The sequence below is a fragment of the Pygocentrus nattereri genome, chromosome 27 (assembly GCF_015220715.1).
Source record: "Pygocentrus nattereri isolate fPygNat1 chromosome 27, fPygNat1.pri, whole genome shotgun sequence".
Lineage (NCBI taxonomy): Eukaryota > Metazoa > Chordata > Actinopteri > Characiformes > Serrasalmidae > Pygocentrus > Pygocentrus nattereri.
In genome coordinates this window covers 13,179,133-13,192,914 of record NC_051237.1, presented here as the reverse complement: position 1 = coordinate 13,192,914, position 13,782 = coordinate 13,179,133, and the positions used below count along the sequence as shown (strand labels likewise).

Here is a 13,782-nt window from a genome sequence, read left to right as displayed (position 1 = left end):
TGTGTATGCTTCCTGCGCTCTGATTGGCTAGTACCGATGCTGGTTCCTAAGTTCTGACCGGCTGCTAGTGTGTACGCTTCCTGCACTCTGATTGGCTAGTACCGATGCTGGTTCCTAAGTTCTGACCGGCTGCTAGTGTGTACGCTTCCTGCGCTCTGATTGGCTAGTACCGATGCTGGTTCCAAAGTTCTGACTGGCTGCTAGTGTGTACGCTTCCTGCGCTCTGATTGGCTAGTACCGATGCTGGTTCCTAAGTTCTGACCGGCTGCTAGTGTGTATGCTTCCTGCGCTCTGATTGGCTAGTACCGATGCTGGTTCCTAAGTTCTGACCGGCTGCTAGTGTCTACGGTTTCTGCGCTCTGATTGGCTAGTACCGATGCTGGTTCCTAAGTTCTGACCGGCTGCTAGTGTGTATGCTTCCTGCGCTCTGATTGGCTAGTACCGATGCTGGTTCCTAAGTTCTGACCGGCTGCTAGTGTGTACGCTTCCTGCGCTCTGATTGGCTAGTACCGATGCTGGTTCCTAAGTTCTGACCGGCTGCTAGTGTGTACGCTTCCTGCGCTCTGATTGGCTAGTACCGATGCTGGTTCCAAAGTTCTGACTGGCTGCTAGTGTGTACGCTTCCTGCGCTCTGATTGGCTAGTACCAATGCTGGTTCCTAAGTTCTGACCGGCTGCTAGTGTGTACGCTTCCTGCGCTCTGATTGGCTAGGAGACAGCCACTCGCTAGGTTCTAGTTAGTCAGTAGACTGCCTTTTTAGATATTTTAGCACCAGTGCAGTATACAGTAAAATGATGTAGTTATGTCAGATAACAAACCGCAAAAACATAAAATATTATAACAATTTTGAATAATAAATCTTAATCAAGCTAGTAGAATGTCTTCTGCGCTACGATTGGCTAGTGCGTTTCCCCTTGCTATGCTCTGATTGGCTACTTACGCGGAGTCTTTCGGTCTCTCATTGGCTAGAAGTTCTCAATTCTTCTGCGGCCCGTTTGTGAGTATAAGCTACTATCCAATCCCAGCACAGCAGAGGCGGAGTTAGTGTGAATACAGGTGGAAAAAAACAACCGAATGCAGTTCACATTCAGATCAACAGGTTTTCCCAGCCGGCTGCGCGTGGAATAAATGACCAGCTTTTGGTTTTTTTTTCTTCAAATTCCATCTGAACCCTCAGCTCGATTCCTCTGAGATCCAACAGTCTGATGGCTCTGTCTCAGCTCCAGTGTCTGGACGACAACAACGTCAACTTGCGCACCAACGAGTCCAAGCCCGAGTTCTTCTACAGCGAGGAGCAGAGGCTTGCGCTGGAAACGCTTCTGGAAGCGGGACGGGAGGGTTTCGAGGAGTTCCTAAAAACCAGCAGCATCCGCAGCTTCTTATCTGACCTGGAGGTGGCGCGGCTGACCGGATCAGTAGAAGCGTACAGGCCGGGCTCGCCTGATGCCTCTGTGCGCGCTGACGGAGACCCTGATGAAGCGCACGGCTCCCTGCAGTACTGGCCGGACCGCTCCGACACCTCACTGCCTCAACTGGACGTGGGCTGGCCGGACTGCGCGGCCTACCGCGGCGTGACCCGCGCGTACGTCTACGCGCAGCCGCCTTTGGAGGGTGACACGCACATTAAAGAGGTTGTGAGAAAGACAGTTGCCCAGGCGCAGAAGGTAAGAGCCCTAGATGAGTTCAAGATGCAGTCACTTTCCCTTTAGTGCTTGAAGTGATGACGCGAGAGTCAAAGTCCAGTCAGTGTCCATGCTGTAAGGGTGGATCAGGTGCAGCAGGTAATAAGGGACAGTGTGCTGAATCATATGGGACACGCAAGTCAGAAGGACTGCATGTCAAAACATTCTTTTATTCAGTTCCCCATTAAAATGGCTTTTGGACTTTAATGAGATATTTTATGGCAGTGCATCTTGGTCATTTCCAGGGATTCAGAAACTGTAAACAAAGTATGCCTACAATTACATCTGTCATATTGATATCTAATGTTTTTTTCTCTAAACACAAAAACAAATAATAATAATATCTACAGCAATAATAATATCATACATGTTCTGTGTAGAGATTCAGTTTGTTGCCTATTACAAGGTCTTTTTCAACCCTTGTGTCATTAAAATTCTTAGTCTGATCCACATGTTGTTATAAATATTTCAGCACAAACAACATTAATGATAAATATAATGATAAGAAGACAAATAAAAACTATTAATAACTGTTATGGCACAATTCAAAAGTAGTACTGTTGTGCTGAAAATGATTCTAGGGCAGTTTAATAAATAAAACAGCGATCTATTTTGGGTTTAATTAGAATGTTGAACTTTAATTGGCTGTTATGTAATGCCATGTGATATGTGACAGCTCTGTTCAAAAGAGGAGGGGTCTTGTCCCCCACTGCTGCGTGAATTTGCCATTGCTCATTTAAAAAGAATACTAAGAAAAATAATCTCAAATGTGAATAAACTGGCATTCCTTAAAGCGTCCCATATAACCTGATGGCCCAAAAGACCTGAATCCAACCTGGAAGTCAAACACAAGCAGCAGCTACACCCTTCATGGAAATGTGCTATACATGTACAGTATATTTGCATTAGAAGTACAGTGACAGTCTTTTTCCTATAGTGATGGTAGAACTATTGTAAATCCTAGAGGGATCAGGCTGCCTTTGCTTGCAGCAGTCCTGTGGTCTCACTTCCAGCTTTGTGGGCACTAAATTTATTAATGCATTCAGTTATTTTTCAACTCTCCCTTTGCAGGTCATTGCTATTGTTATGGACTTGTTTACAGATGTGGACATCTTTAAAGATCTCCTGGATGCAAGCTTTAAGCGTAAGGTGGCGGTCTACATCTTACTGGAGGCTACCGGGGTCCCACACTTCCTGAGAATGTGCGAGAGAGCAGCCATGCACACTGGACACCTCAAGGCATGTCCCATCTTTTCCAAATTTGACTCTGCTGAGCAGAACAATTACCCTGGTGATTAAACTCTGAAATTGCTTTATTGCTGATGGACCTAGACTGACTCTTCATTATTTCTAGTCAGTGAGCCAAAAAGCTATTCAAGTGAGTTATGGGACTGAAACTTTCCTGATGTTCCGGAGGCAGAATGCTTCTATGAATCCAGGCTGATTATTTAAATGGCTATGTAGGCAGCCTTGAGGTAAATGCGAGCAAAGCCAAGTGTCAATTTGTGCCCTCTGCCTGACTGGAGGGCTTTCTGCTCCTCAGACTAAGAGAGAACAGTGCTGATTCCAGATAAATATGCTGAAGCAGATTTAAAGCATTCCAGGCAAAAAGATATGAAGCACATACTGCTGCATGGTGTGAAAAACAAATCATATTGCGATTACAATGTTTTAAATTTCTTTCCAGATCAATAAAGTATCTATCTATCTATCTATCTATCTATCTATCTATCTATCTATCTATCTATCTATCTATCTATCTATCTATCCATCCATCCATCCATCCATCCATCCATCCATCTAAAAACACAATTGTGCGCTTGGTGTGTCACAGTTGGAAATCGGCCTGCATTATTTTGACCAACCGTTTGTTGCATCACACGAATTTGCTAATGTGTCAAAACAGCCACATCAAGGATCATTGTTAATTGTTGAGATGCATGAAGTTATGGTGGGTTACAGAATAGTGATGAGTTAGAGAATGTTGTGATGGGTTAGAGGGCTAATTTGTATATTGCAGCCTTAAGATATCAGTATTGCATGGGACAATGTTGTGACAATATTGTGAATAATATTGTCAATAAATTTTGTTGCACATACAAGATGAATGATGCTTGGTACAGTTCAAAACCAGCTGTTGTGTAACACAACCAGCTGCAGCAGATTATGAGAAAAGAATAATATATAAAAATGAAAAGTCACAATGTTGGCTAAAGCATTGTGTTCTGCGGAAAATCATCTCAAATGCTGCAGTAGTGGCAGATGTAACTGTGTCAAATGTGGCTCTGTTGTCCCACATCATGGATGAACCTCGGGTAAAAGTGATGGCATGTTCTTCTGATGAGATCATGTAATCTTTAGGTAGATCACGTCAGACCTGTTCACATACCCACTTAGTAGAAACACATAAGAAAATCATTACTGGCATGGCAAGAAAAGCCTAACAGCCCTGACTCTGCGTACCTGACTAATGAGCAAGTGGGTTTGTAGTGAGGTGCAATCCAGTGCTTCTCAATCCTAGTCTTGTAGTATCCCTGCATATTATAGTGTTTTGTCTGCTCTAACATCCAGTTCACCTCAGGATAGGCTTATTAATTAGTACTTTAGTTAGATCAGTAATGCTGGGATCAGGGAACTCACTAAAATGTGAAGAGTAGTGGGACTTGTGTAGGCTGTTGTGTTTTTACATGTGATGATAGCAAAAACACACACATTTGGTTATCTACTAAAACTCATATAGTCATGCATGAAGTTTGAATATACCTAGTTAAATGACATGTTTTGTTAACTCTTGCACACTTTTTATTTTTCCCTAATATATTAAATTCAGCAAAAAAGCTACAATAGTGCATTATAATGTGCAGAATTGTGTTCTCTATAGAGGATGTGTTAACTTATTTTCACTGAACAAAACGTCAATTGACTGGAGCGCCCAAACTTTTGCAATCAACTGTGTATAGTGTTGCATTGTTTTTATTAGACATTCACTCCCTGAACAATGTCTCAAGCACACAAGGACACACATGCAGACAGTAACAATGATCTGGACAGCAGAGGTGGCAGAAGTAAACTTAAGAGTTCCTTACTTAAGTAAAATTCCTAGTAATCTAGTAAAAAATACATCAGTAAAAGTTGAAGTAAAAAATATAAAAGTACATGCTCCAAAATGTAAATAAAAAAGTAAAAGTACAACCACAATTCCAATGAAGTTGGGACATTGTGTAAAACATAAATAAAAACAGAATATGATGATTTGCAAATCCTTTTCAACCTATATTCAATTGAATACACTACAAAGACAAGCTATTTAATGTTCAAACTGATAAACTTTATTGTTTTTTGCAAATATTCACTCATTTTGAATTTGATGCCTGCAACACGTAACAAAGAAGTTGGGACAGGGGCATGTTTACCACTGTGTTACATCACCTTTCCTTTTAACAACACTCAATAAGCGTTTGAGAACTGAGGACACTAATTGTTGAAGCTTTGTAGGTGGAAGTCTTTCCCATTCTTGCTTGATGTACAACTTCAGTTGTTCAAAAGACTGGGAAAGTTGAGGAATGCTCAAAAAACACCTGTTTGGAACATTCCACAGGTGAACAGGTTAATTGCAAACAGTTGAGTGTCATAATAGGGTATAAAGGGAGCATCCCTGAAAGGCTGTCGTTCACAAGCAAGGATCGGGCGAAGTTCACCACCAAATAGTCCAACAGTTTAAGAACAACATTTCTCAACATGCAATTGCAAGGAATCTAGGGATTTCATCATCTACAGTCCATAATATCATTGAAAGATGATCCCTCGATCCCTCAGGCGGCACTGCATTAAAAACCGACTTCATTCTGTAACAGATATTACCACATGGGCTCAGGAACACTTCAGAAAACCATTGTCAGTGAACACAGTTCGTCGCTCCATCTACAAGTGCAAGTTAAAACTCTGTCATGCAAAGTGAAAGCCAGATATCAACAACACCCAGAAACACCGCCGGCTTCTCTGGGCCCGAGCTCATCTGAGATGGACTGACGCAAAGTGGAAAAGTGTCCTGTGGTCTGACGAGTCCACATTACAAATTGTTTTTGGAAATAATGGATGTCGTGTCCTCCGGACCAAAGAGGAAAAGGACTGTCCGGATTGTTATCAGCGCAAAGTTCAAAAGCCAGCATCTCTGATGGTTTGGGGGTGTGTTAGTGCCCATGGCATGGGTAACCTACACATCTGTGAAGGCACCACTAATGCTGAAAGGTACATACAGGTTTTGGAGCAACATATGCTGCCATCCAAGCAACGCCTTTTCAGGGACGTCCTGCTTATTTCAGCAAGGCAATGCCAAGCCACATTCTGCATGTTACAACAGCGTGGCTTTGTAGTAAAAGAGTGCGGGTACTAGACTGGCCTGCCTGCAGTCCAGACCTTTCTCCCATTGAAAATGTGTGGCGCATTATGAAGCACAAAATACGATAACGGAGACCCCGGACTGTTGAGCAACTGAAGTTGTACATCAAGCAAGAATGGGAAAGAATTCCATCTACAAAGCTTCAACAATTTGTGTCCTCAGTTCCCAAATGCTTATTGAGTGTTGTTAAACGGAAAGGTGATGTAACACAGTGGTAAACATGCCCCTGTCCCAACTTCTTTGGAATGTGTTGCAGGCATCAAATTCAAAATGAGTGAATATTTGCGAAAAACAATGAAGTTTATCTGTTTGAACATTAAACATCTTGTCTTTGTAATGTATTCAATTCAATATAGGTTGAAAAGGATTTGCATATCATCGTATTCTGTTTTTATTTATGTTTTACACAACATCCCAACTTCATTGGAATTGGGGTTGTATTAGAGGCTAGAGGCATTGTTCATGAGACTAAGTGTACATAATGAATGAATTATACTAGACCTGCAGGCATCCTCCACAAAAATCTACTTGTCTAGAGCACTCAAACAGATTTCCTTTACAGAGATTGTTGGAATCTGTAGAGTACAAGTAAAAAGTATTAAGTAACAGAAATACTCAAATAAAGTACAGATACCTAAAAATTGCTTAAGTTGAGTAACAAAGTACTTGTACTTCATTACTTGCCACCTCTGCTGGACAGCAGGTGCTTATCAGTGAAGAGAAGTTGCATGTAATAAAAGGTGCACTATGCAAGCTCACCACATAGTTATATACTGCTTTTGTCTCCAGGGTGTCCTTGTACTGTGTGCAGGATGATTTGTGTGTCAGCATGTCAAGAAAATTCCTTTCATTGTTCAAGGGAACTACTTTCACCTCTGTGTGATGACTTCCATGGAAGTTGCAAAAGGTAACTGTGCAAATACTGCGCTGCTTAATCTTTATTCTTGTTTGCTGTCGCCGTCTAGAACTTGAGAGTGCGGAGCATCAGAGGAACTGAGTTTTTCACTCGCTCATCGAAGAAAGTATGTGGCAGCCAAAGTCAAAAGTTCATGTTTGTTGATGGAGACAAAGCAGTGTCAGGATCATACAGGTGAGTTTGTTCACAGTCTGGCATTCCTGTGTAAAAGTTAACAAGACCAAGCTCTACACAGAATATGAGCTGATCTAGAATCAGTCTTATCCTGTTCATATTCTGATGAATCTGATTTCATGGACAAAGGTGAGCTTGTTCTAGATCAGTTCCCTGACTTCAAGATCTTTGATAAGTGTAAGTTTTATGTGTTCTTTTCTAATCCAAAGCTTTTATTGTTTTAGTTTCACATGGACTTCCTCCAGACTGGACAGAAACATCATTACCGTGCTTACCGGTCAGGCTGTGGACACGTTTGATAAGTTATTTCGGGACCTTTATATGATGTCTAATGGTGTGAGCCTGAACAAGATTAATCTAGTCGATGAGCCCAAGCCAGAACCTGCTCCTCAGACAGCACCCGCTGCAGTGCCCTCGGCCGCTATGGCCCTCAAACTCATCAACCCAAAATATGCTCTGGTCTCCAGTAGTGCTACTGCCAAAAGCAACCGCACACCTTCTGAGGGATGCATGGGCAAGGTCACCAGCAATAAACAGATGAAAGAGGTGCCAGAGGCTCCACAAATTCACCCTGGACTTCTCCACCTTGAAAAAGCCAACATGATCGAGTACCTGCCTATTTGGCCTGAGCCTGACCCGCCTAGTGATGTGATTGGGTTTATTAATATAAGAGACTATAATAAACCACTACAAGCCCACCTCATGCGTTCAGAACTCTTTGAGGTTTCACAGGCCATACGATTCAAGGACCCCTTTCATGTGACAGAGGAGCCTCTGCCTGAGAAGGCTTTTCCTAAACCCAGACTGGAGTTCCACAGTCCTCTAGCGAATGAGCAACCCCTTATGCAGCCTCAAACTAGCCCAGAGAAAAACATCAGTCAAGGAAAATCAGAAGCCATGAGGACAACAGCTGTCCAAGGCAATCAGAGACTTGAAAATAAAGATGAAGAACCAGACAAAAATGAAGCAAAAGGTGTAGACCGTTATAGTGCAGAGACCCCTAATTGCAACTCCAATTTTTCTTCTACATCAGAGGAGTACTTTGAGTGTAGTGACTCTCTTGCTGTTGAAACTATGTTTGAGGATATTGTTAATGGTATGCTGACTGGTTCTGGGTGTTCAGAGCAGGACTGGCACCTGGATGACTCTAACAACACTGTCAGACACTCCCTGTCCTCCGTACCACTGCAGCTTGAGCAGCTGGCACTAATGGCCAACTCATGTGAGCATGAGTCAAGCAATGACAGCCTGAAAGAAACTGAAAAGCCCCAGCCTCATTCCACACTACAAGAACGCAAGGATGGACATGTAACAGGGATGACTATTCACTCAGAGCCAGAGGACACAGAAGCAGCCTTAGCGATCGAAGTTGACAGACTGTCTGAACCAGTTTTTAAAGATGATAAACAGCAAATACAAGAAACAGATGCTAGCTCACTGGCACCAGAGAGCAAACCATTTGCTAACTCACTGGAAGCTAACAACGATTCATGTGGGGAAAAGTCAGATAGGCAGAGTGAGGAACTACCACTACATAAAATAGAACACACATCATATTCCGTAGAAAATGATGTGCTTGGCTTCAAACCTGTGAAAGTGGATAATGTTAATAAATCAGAATTAGCAAAGAATAAGTTGTCCAAATCAGTGCCTTGGGGCAAATTAGTAGCACCTATTATATTTGTCCATACAAAAACTGAGTCTCAGTCCATAGTATTCTCTGACAGGGTTACAGACGTGCCACTGCTGACGTTAAAGCCTGAACTGCATTCAGGACTCAATTACACATCCAACCTCACTTCTGCTATTGAGGTGAATGATGCCAAGCATCAGAAGACCATAGCTACCGTCAGTGCAGCTCCTCAGAGTGAATCACAAGCTAAAAGAGTACATGAAGAGAATTGCAATCTGCCTGCTTGCCCTGCTGATACCAAAGAGCTGAAGATCGCAGAGAATTTTGATCTTGAGCGGACAGTCGAGGTAAAGAGTGACCACAGCTCTGTGCCAGAGCTGAAGGAGAATGCAGTAGAGCCAGCTGTGGACATCACGGGCAAAACTGAGCCACCAGGACAGCAGACCGTAACTGGTCTAAAAGTTGCAAGACACAGTGCAGATGCTCGTTCCTCAATAATGAAGCAAACCTTTCAAGATGCGGGAAAAGATGAACGAGTAAGGCAACATACCTGTACATATCGTGAACACAGGAACCGGCCTGAGGCAAAACCCAAGTTAGAAGGAAATGAGAGAAAGGTAAGGATTCCTTTCAATAATATTATTTCTATAACAAATTAATTCCTAAACCATTATTACTTTATTAGCCTATGACTAGGGCAGCATTCAAGACAGGTCACACTTACTCTGTCACATAATAATATAACACACTTTATTTGGTCATCATAAGGCCTTCATCAAATGGACCTTTTTACTTAATAAGCCTTTTTGAATATATGGTTGCATCTCACTGACAGTTGATTGTTTTTTTTATTAGTTTTTTTCTTGGTCCAACAGCATTAAAGAAAGAGTTATGTGGCAAAATGCAATAGTGATAAGGGAAAGAAAAGCCTAAGAAACAGAAACAGTTCAGTTAATCTGAAGTATATTACTATTCACAGCTACGTCAGCCCTCACCTAAACCTACTCGAACACCCCAAGATGCCAGAAGTGGTTCAACTAAAGCATCTGTCACCAAACTGCACAGCAGTAATCATCCTACTAGGCCTAATGCGGCAACACTTGGCACTCAAAGTTATCCACATGGAAAGCAGTTGGGGCAAAACAGGGCTGGTGATGCACTACCAGCACTTCCTGACAAGCTTTTAACCCGGCGCATAGCTACCACTAGGTCAAGCCAAAGTCAGCTTCGACGCCCTCGGACAGAGCCTTCACCGGGCCGTCTCAGCTCTTCCCAGAAACAGCCTCAAGCTCAGCTGGACAGAACCAGAGTCATCCAATCAGGCCAGTCCAACACCCGGCAGCGTTCAGCATCCACAACAGAAGATAGCCTGTCCTCTTCTGGCACATCACACCTAAGGAGATCAAGAAGCTCTAAAGAGAGAATTACCCGACCCCCCATCAAGCAATCAGAAAATGACCCCGAGTATTAAAGGGAAAGAACAAGAGCCATAATTTTAGTCTTGCTGGTGCTTTAATATGTTTTATGGTAGTATGTGGTATTTTCTAAATTGTGGTTTCAAATCACTGCCTAATGTTACTGTCTGCAGTGAAAAACCTTGTAAAATGTGAACGTGTGCTACCTATTGAGTGAGCAAAAGCTGTAGCTGTTGGCATCTCCGTTCTGCCTGGTTAAGGCTTTGACAGAGACCCAAAAGCAGGCAATCTGCTTGTGATATGAATGGGCTTTTTCTTGCCTCAGTGAAACCAGGCTCTGTCCCTCCTGCTGTGATGCCGCTACCACATCAGGTTTGTGCAGCACCTCGAGCCATTTAACTTTACATGCTTTCTGCAAATTACAGAGAGACTTATATTTGCATCTCTCAGGAAAGCAGTATAATTGGCTCTATGATTAGCCATTTATATGGAAATGGTCTGTTTTACTCAGCTGTGCCTTGGAAATAAACAACCAGGAGTGTGATTAAATCTTTATGTCTGCAAATCCTGCCACTAAATTAGAATGTCTCCTTTCCTGCTGGACAGCTATAGGGAGAAAAGGCAGACCAGATGTTGCAAGTGAACAAAGAAATGCTGTTTCTGGACGTTCTTAGAACGTATTTGTTGAACAGCAGGGTGGAAGAGCCCAGAGCAGTAGCTCTTAAACCAGTTCTTATGATGATTCCCAGGTCCCAAGACACTTTAACTAAGCCATTAAAACACTGAATACCTGCTAAAGGTGTGTTGGGAGCTGGAACAGAACAACAATGTGGATCATCTAGGGGGCCCTGAGGACTGCTTTCTAGAGAAAGCCTTTTACTAAAGGACAGATACCTTAAAATGCCATTCTGACTGAGCAATTGACAGAGCGTACTGTGATGCCTTTGCAAATCACCTAATGAATGCATGACATTAAAAGCTGGGTGTGCTGTTCCTAAGGCTGTGGGTGGAGGCATTTTATGCTTTCAAAAAAAACCAAAAAAATACAAAAGCTTTGTGTTGACTACACTTTACCCATGCCTCACAATGTCTAGAGAGCAGTCAGAAGTGGAAAATTGCAAAGGGCAAGTTTTCAGATCAATTTTTGAGGAGCGATTATCAATTCAAATTTTCTCCCAGTATGATCCGGATGAGCCTTGTGCTTATACAGCAAGCAAATGTGTCATATCAGCAGCAGCAGGCAAATTGTAGCTGTAAGGGCTGCTGCAACATTTCAAATAATGAGAGAAAGCAGAAGAGACAGAAAGAAACGCATATGGGCACATGGAGGGTTTACAAAGTGCACTGCTACTTGTATTATGGGCAAAATACATTCCACTGTGTTCACAGACTTAAAAGGTGATGAAAAAAATACATGTACATAAAATAAAGGGAATTTACCAGTTCTTTAAAATCTCTGCATAATTAAATTGTTATGATGTGAACACAGTAATAGAAAATGTTTTGATGTGAAATGCACCATTCTGGAGAAACTTGCTAAGTCCAAATTGCATATAATGGTGGTGATGGGAACCAAATGTCTGAAATGTTTAATGCTTGCAAAAGCATTTGTGGTTGAGCATTAAGAGGCGAAATAGTCCAAACACCCCACCCCCCTTTCAGATTTGGCACCATTTTACTATTATCAACATTATATACAAAAACTCAGAGGACATGTGAAGGTTCACTGGTAGTTTTGAATAATAAATGAAATAATTTATACTGTACACATAGTGATCCCTGGTTCTTATCACCACCACTGTAAATGAATCTGAGTGTTTAGTTTCTCTACAACGAACCATTTCACAGCAAACTACCCTGAATGACTTTGTTTACATCTCAACTTTTAAATGATGCAGAAATGTAATTAAATAAGTGGCTGCTATATATGCTTACTTAGAGAACAAATCTTGAGAAGTTCTATGGGTGGGTGTAGAAGTTCCTCAAAAGCTTTTCTGCAAAATCAGGAACAATGATGATGTAAGTGTGCTGCTAAAAATATAAAGGACCTCCAGAGACACAAGAAGTGTGTTATTATTAAGCTCATGAGTGAAAAAGAAACTCATGGGTTTCTGCATGAAGGGTCCAAAATGTGATCTGATCTTAATGTAAATCAATAAGATCTTACTGTAATAATAAAAAGGGAACTTCTGTTTAACCAGCAGCATGCAATATTTTCCACCCCTTTATTGAATGGTTTGAATAATTAAAATGTCTTTTAAAATGTAAAATGTCTTTTAAAACACAAAAGGCAAAAGAGCTGACTCTTAGACTATGCTGGTGTGCATGTAAACAAGACTGTAAATGCAAACCCTTGTCAGCATCTTGGTTCAGTTTGGTTAAATGAAGAACTTACTCAGGCTATTTATGTAAATGTAGTTAATGATTGCAAGGCATACAAGCCCTGAGGCAGCACAGCACTCCCATCCCACCCGACACTCCCTCCACCATGCTTCACACTTAGGTATCAGTGTTGGTCTGCAGTGTTCTTTTCTCCAAATACAGAATGACTTAACATAAGCATTTACCAAAAAGTTCAACTGTTGGCTTATCTGTCCAAAAATGTTTCACTCTTCCCCTCCATGACTGCAGGCAGCAAAGCCATCTCATCCCATTACTTTCACTTCACTATGCTTCATAGAAGTGCAGTTCTATTGTTGGTGTGTGGGTTTTTTCCCCAAACATAGCAAACATAAACATTTTGCCAGAAGGTTAAACTTTATCAAACTTGAAATGAGCAGTAAGTGAGTATTTAAACCCTAGGACTTTCCATCAGTTATATGAGACTTTGTCACACCCTTTCATTGAACCTTGTGGGATGCCCACTTCCAGGAAATCCCAAAGGTTTGTCTGTAAGCTTTCTGCCTGACAGTGAGTCAGTGATGAACAGTGAATATTGGAGCTAGGCCTTCAATTCTGGCCATAAATGTAAAAACTCATTAGGGCAAAACATAAGGGGAAAAACCTGCCTCTATGATAATGCTAATTTCTGCTTTGTCCCTTTAATTTGTTAGCACTAAACTAACAGTGATTCATATTAAAATGTTTGGCCTTTCTAGATTAAACACAGACATTTAAATTTTCTGAAAGACAATCCATGTTTCAGTTGGCACTTAAAGCGTGTGACAGACTTCAGCATTGTTTTACCTTGTACTAGTTTTATAGTGACTCTTTCAGTAGAGAGACTGGTGTAGAGCTGCTATCACTGTTTTCCATTTCTAACAACCCTCTGGTTAGACTGTCACTCATATTCAGAGTCAGTGACATATGTAGGACTTCCAGAAGGGCTACAGTGACTTTCTTTCTCAGGAAATTGGTCCTGCCCATTGGAAATCAAAATGTGATTGATTGATACCTCTGTCACATTGTAATTATGCTGATAGTATCTATCTAGATACCAGAGAGGAAAACTATTCCTGACTGTCCAATGCTCCATTGGACCTTTCAAGAACTAAGTCCATTTGTTTCTATTTAAAACAATGAAACAAGAGTAGTACTGTAATATCTGCAGATATTACATATAA

The 13,782-nt window shown here is 41.6% G+C and overlaps 1 protein-coding gene across 2 annotated transcripts; it reads left to right on the top strand.

The window, feature by feature from the left end:
• The first annotated feature begins 812 nt into the window (after positions 1 to 812).
• On the top strand, positions 813 to 12,416 carry si:dkey-27o4.1. 2 transcript variants are annotated; one of them, XM_017703086.2, is made up of 5 exons: positions 813 to 1,664; positions 2,754 to 2,921; positions 7,047 to 7,171; positions 7,396 to 9,421; positions 9,784 to 12,416. In XM_017703086.2, exons 1-5 carry the CDS (start codon positions 1,206 to 1,208, stop codon positions 10,273 to 10,275), a joined length of 3,270 nt encoding a protein of 1,089 aa, XP_017558575.1. In that variant the 5' UTR covers positions 813 to 1,205; the 3' UTR covers positions 10,276 to 12,416. The 2 variants fall into 2 exon arrangements, with proteins under 2 accessions (XP_017558575.1, XP_037391144.1); XM_037535247.1 differs by having other exon boundaries at positions 1,618 to 1,664; positions 2,785 to 2,921.
• Positions 12,417 to 13,782: the final 1,366 nt, after the last annotated feature.

Bases quoted from the DNA above. Each gene is read 5' to 3' on its own strand.
- si:dkey-27o4.1 (XM_017703086.2), top strand. From the start codon at position 1,206: ATGGCTCTGTCTCAGCTCCAGTGTCTGGACGACAACAACGTCAACTTG. The intron at 7,172-7,395 runs GTGAGTTTGTTC...TTATTGTTTTAG, and splicing joins GCAGTGTCAGGATCATACAG to TTTCACATGGACTTCCTCCA. The intron at 9,422-9,783 runs GTAAGGATTCCT...TACTATTCACAG, and splicing joins TAGAAGGAAATGAGAGAAAG to CTACGTCAGCCCTCACCTAA.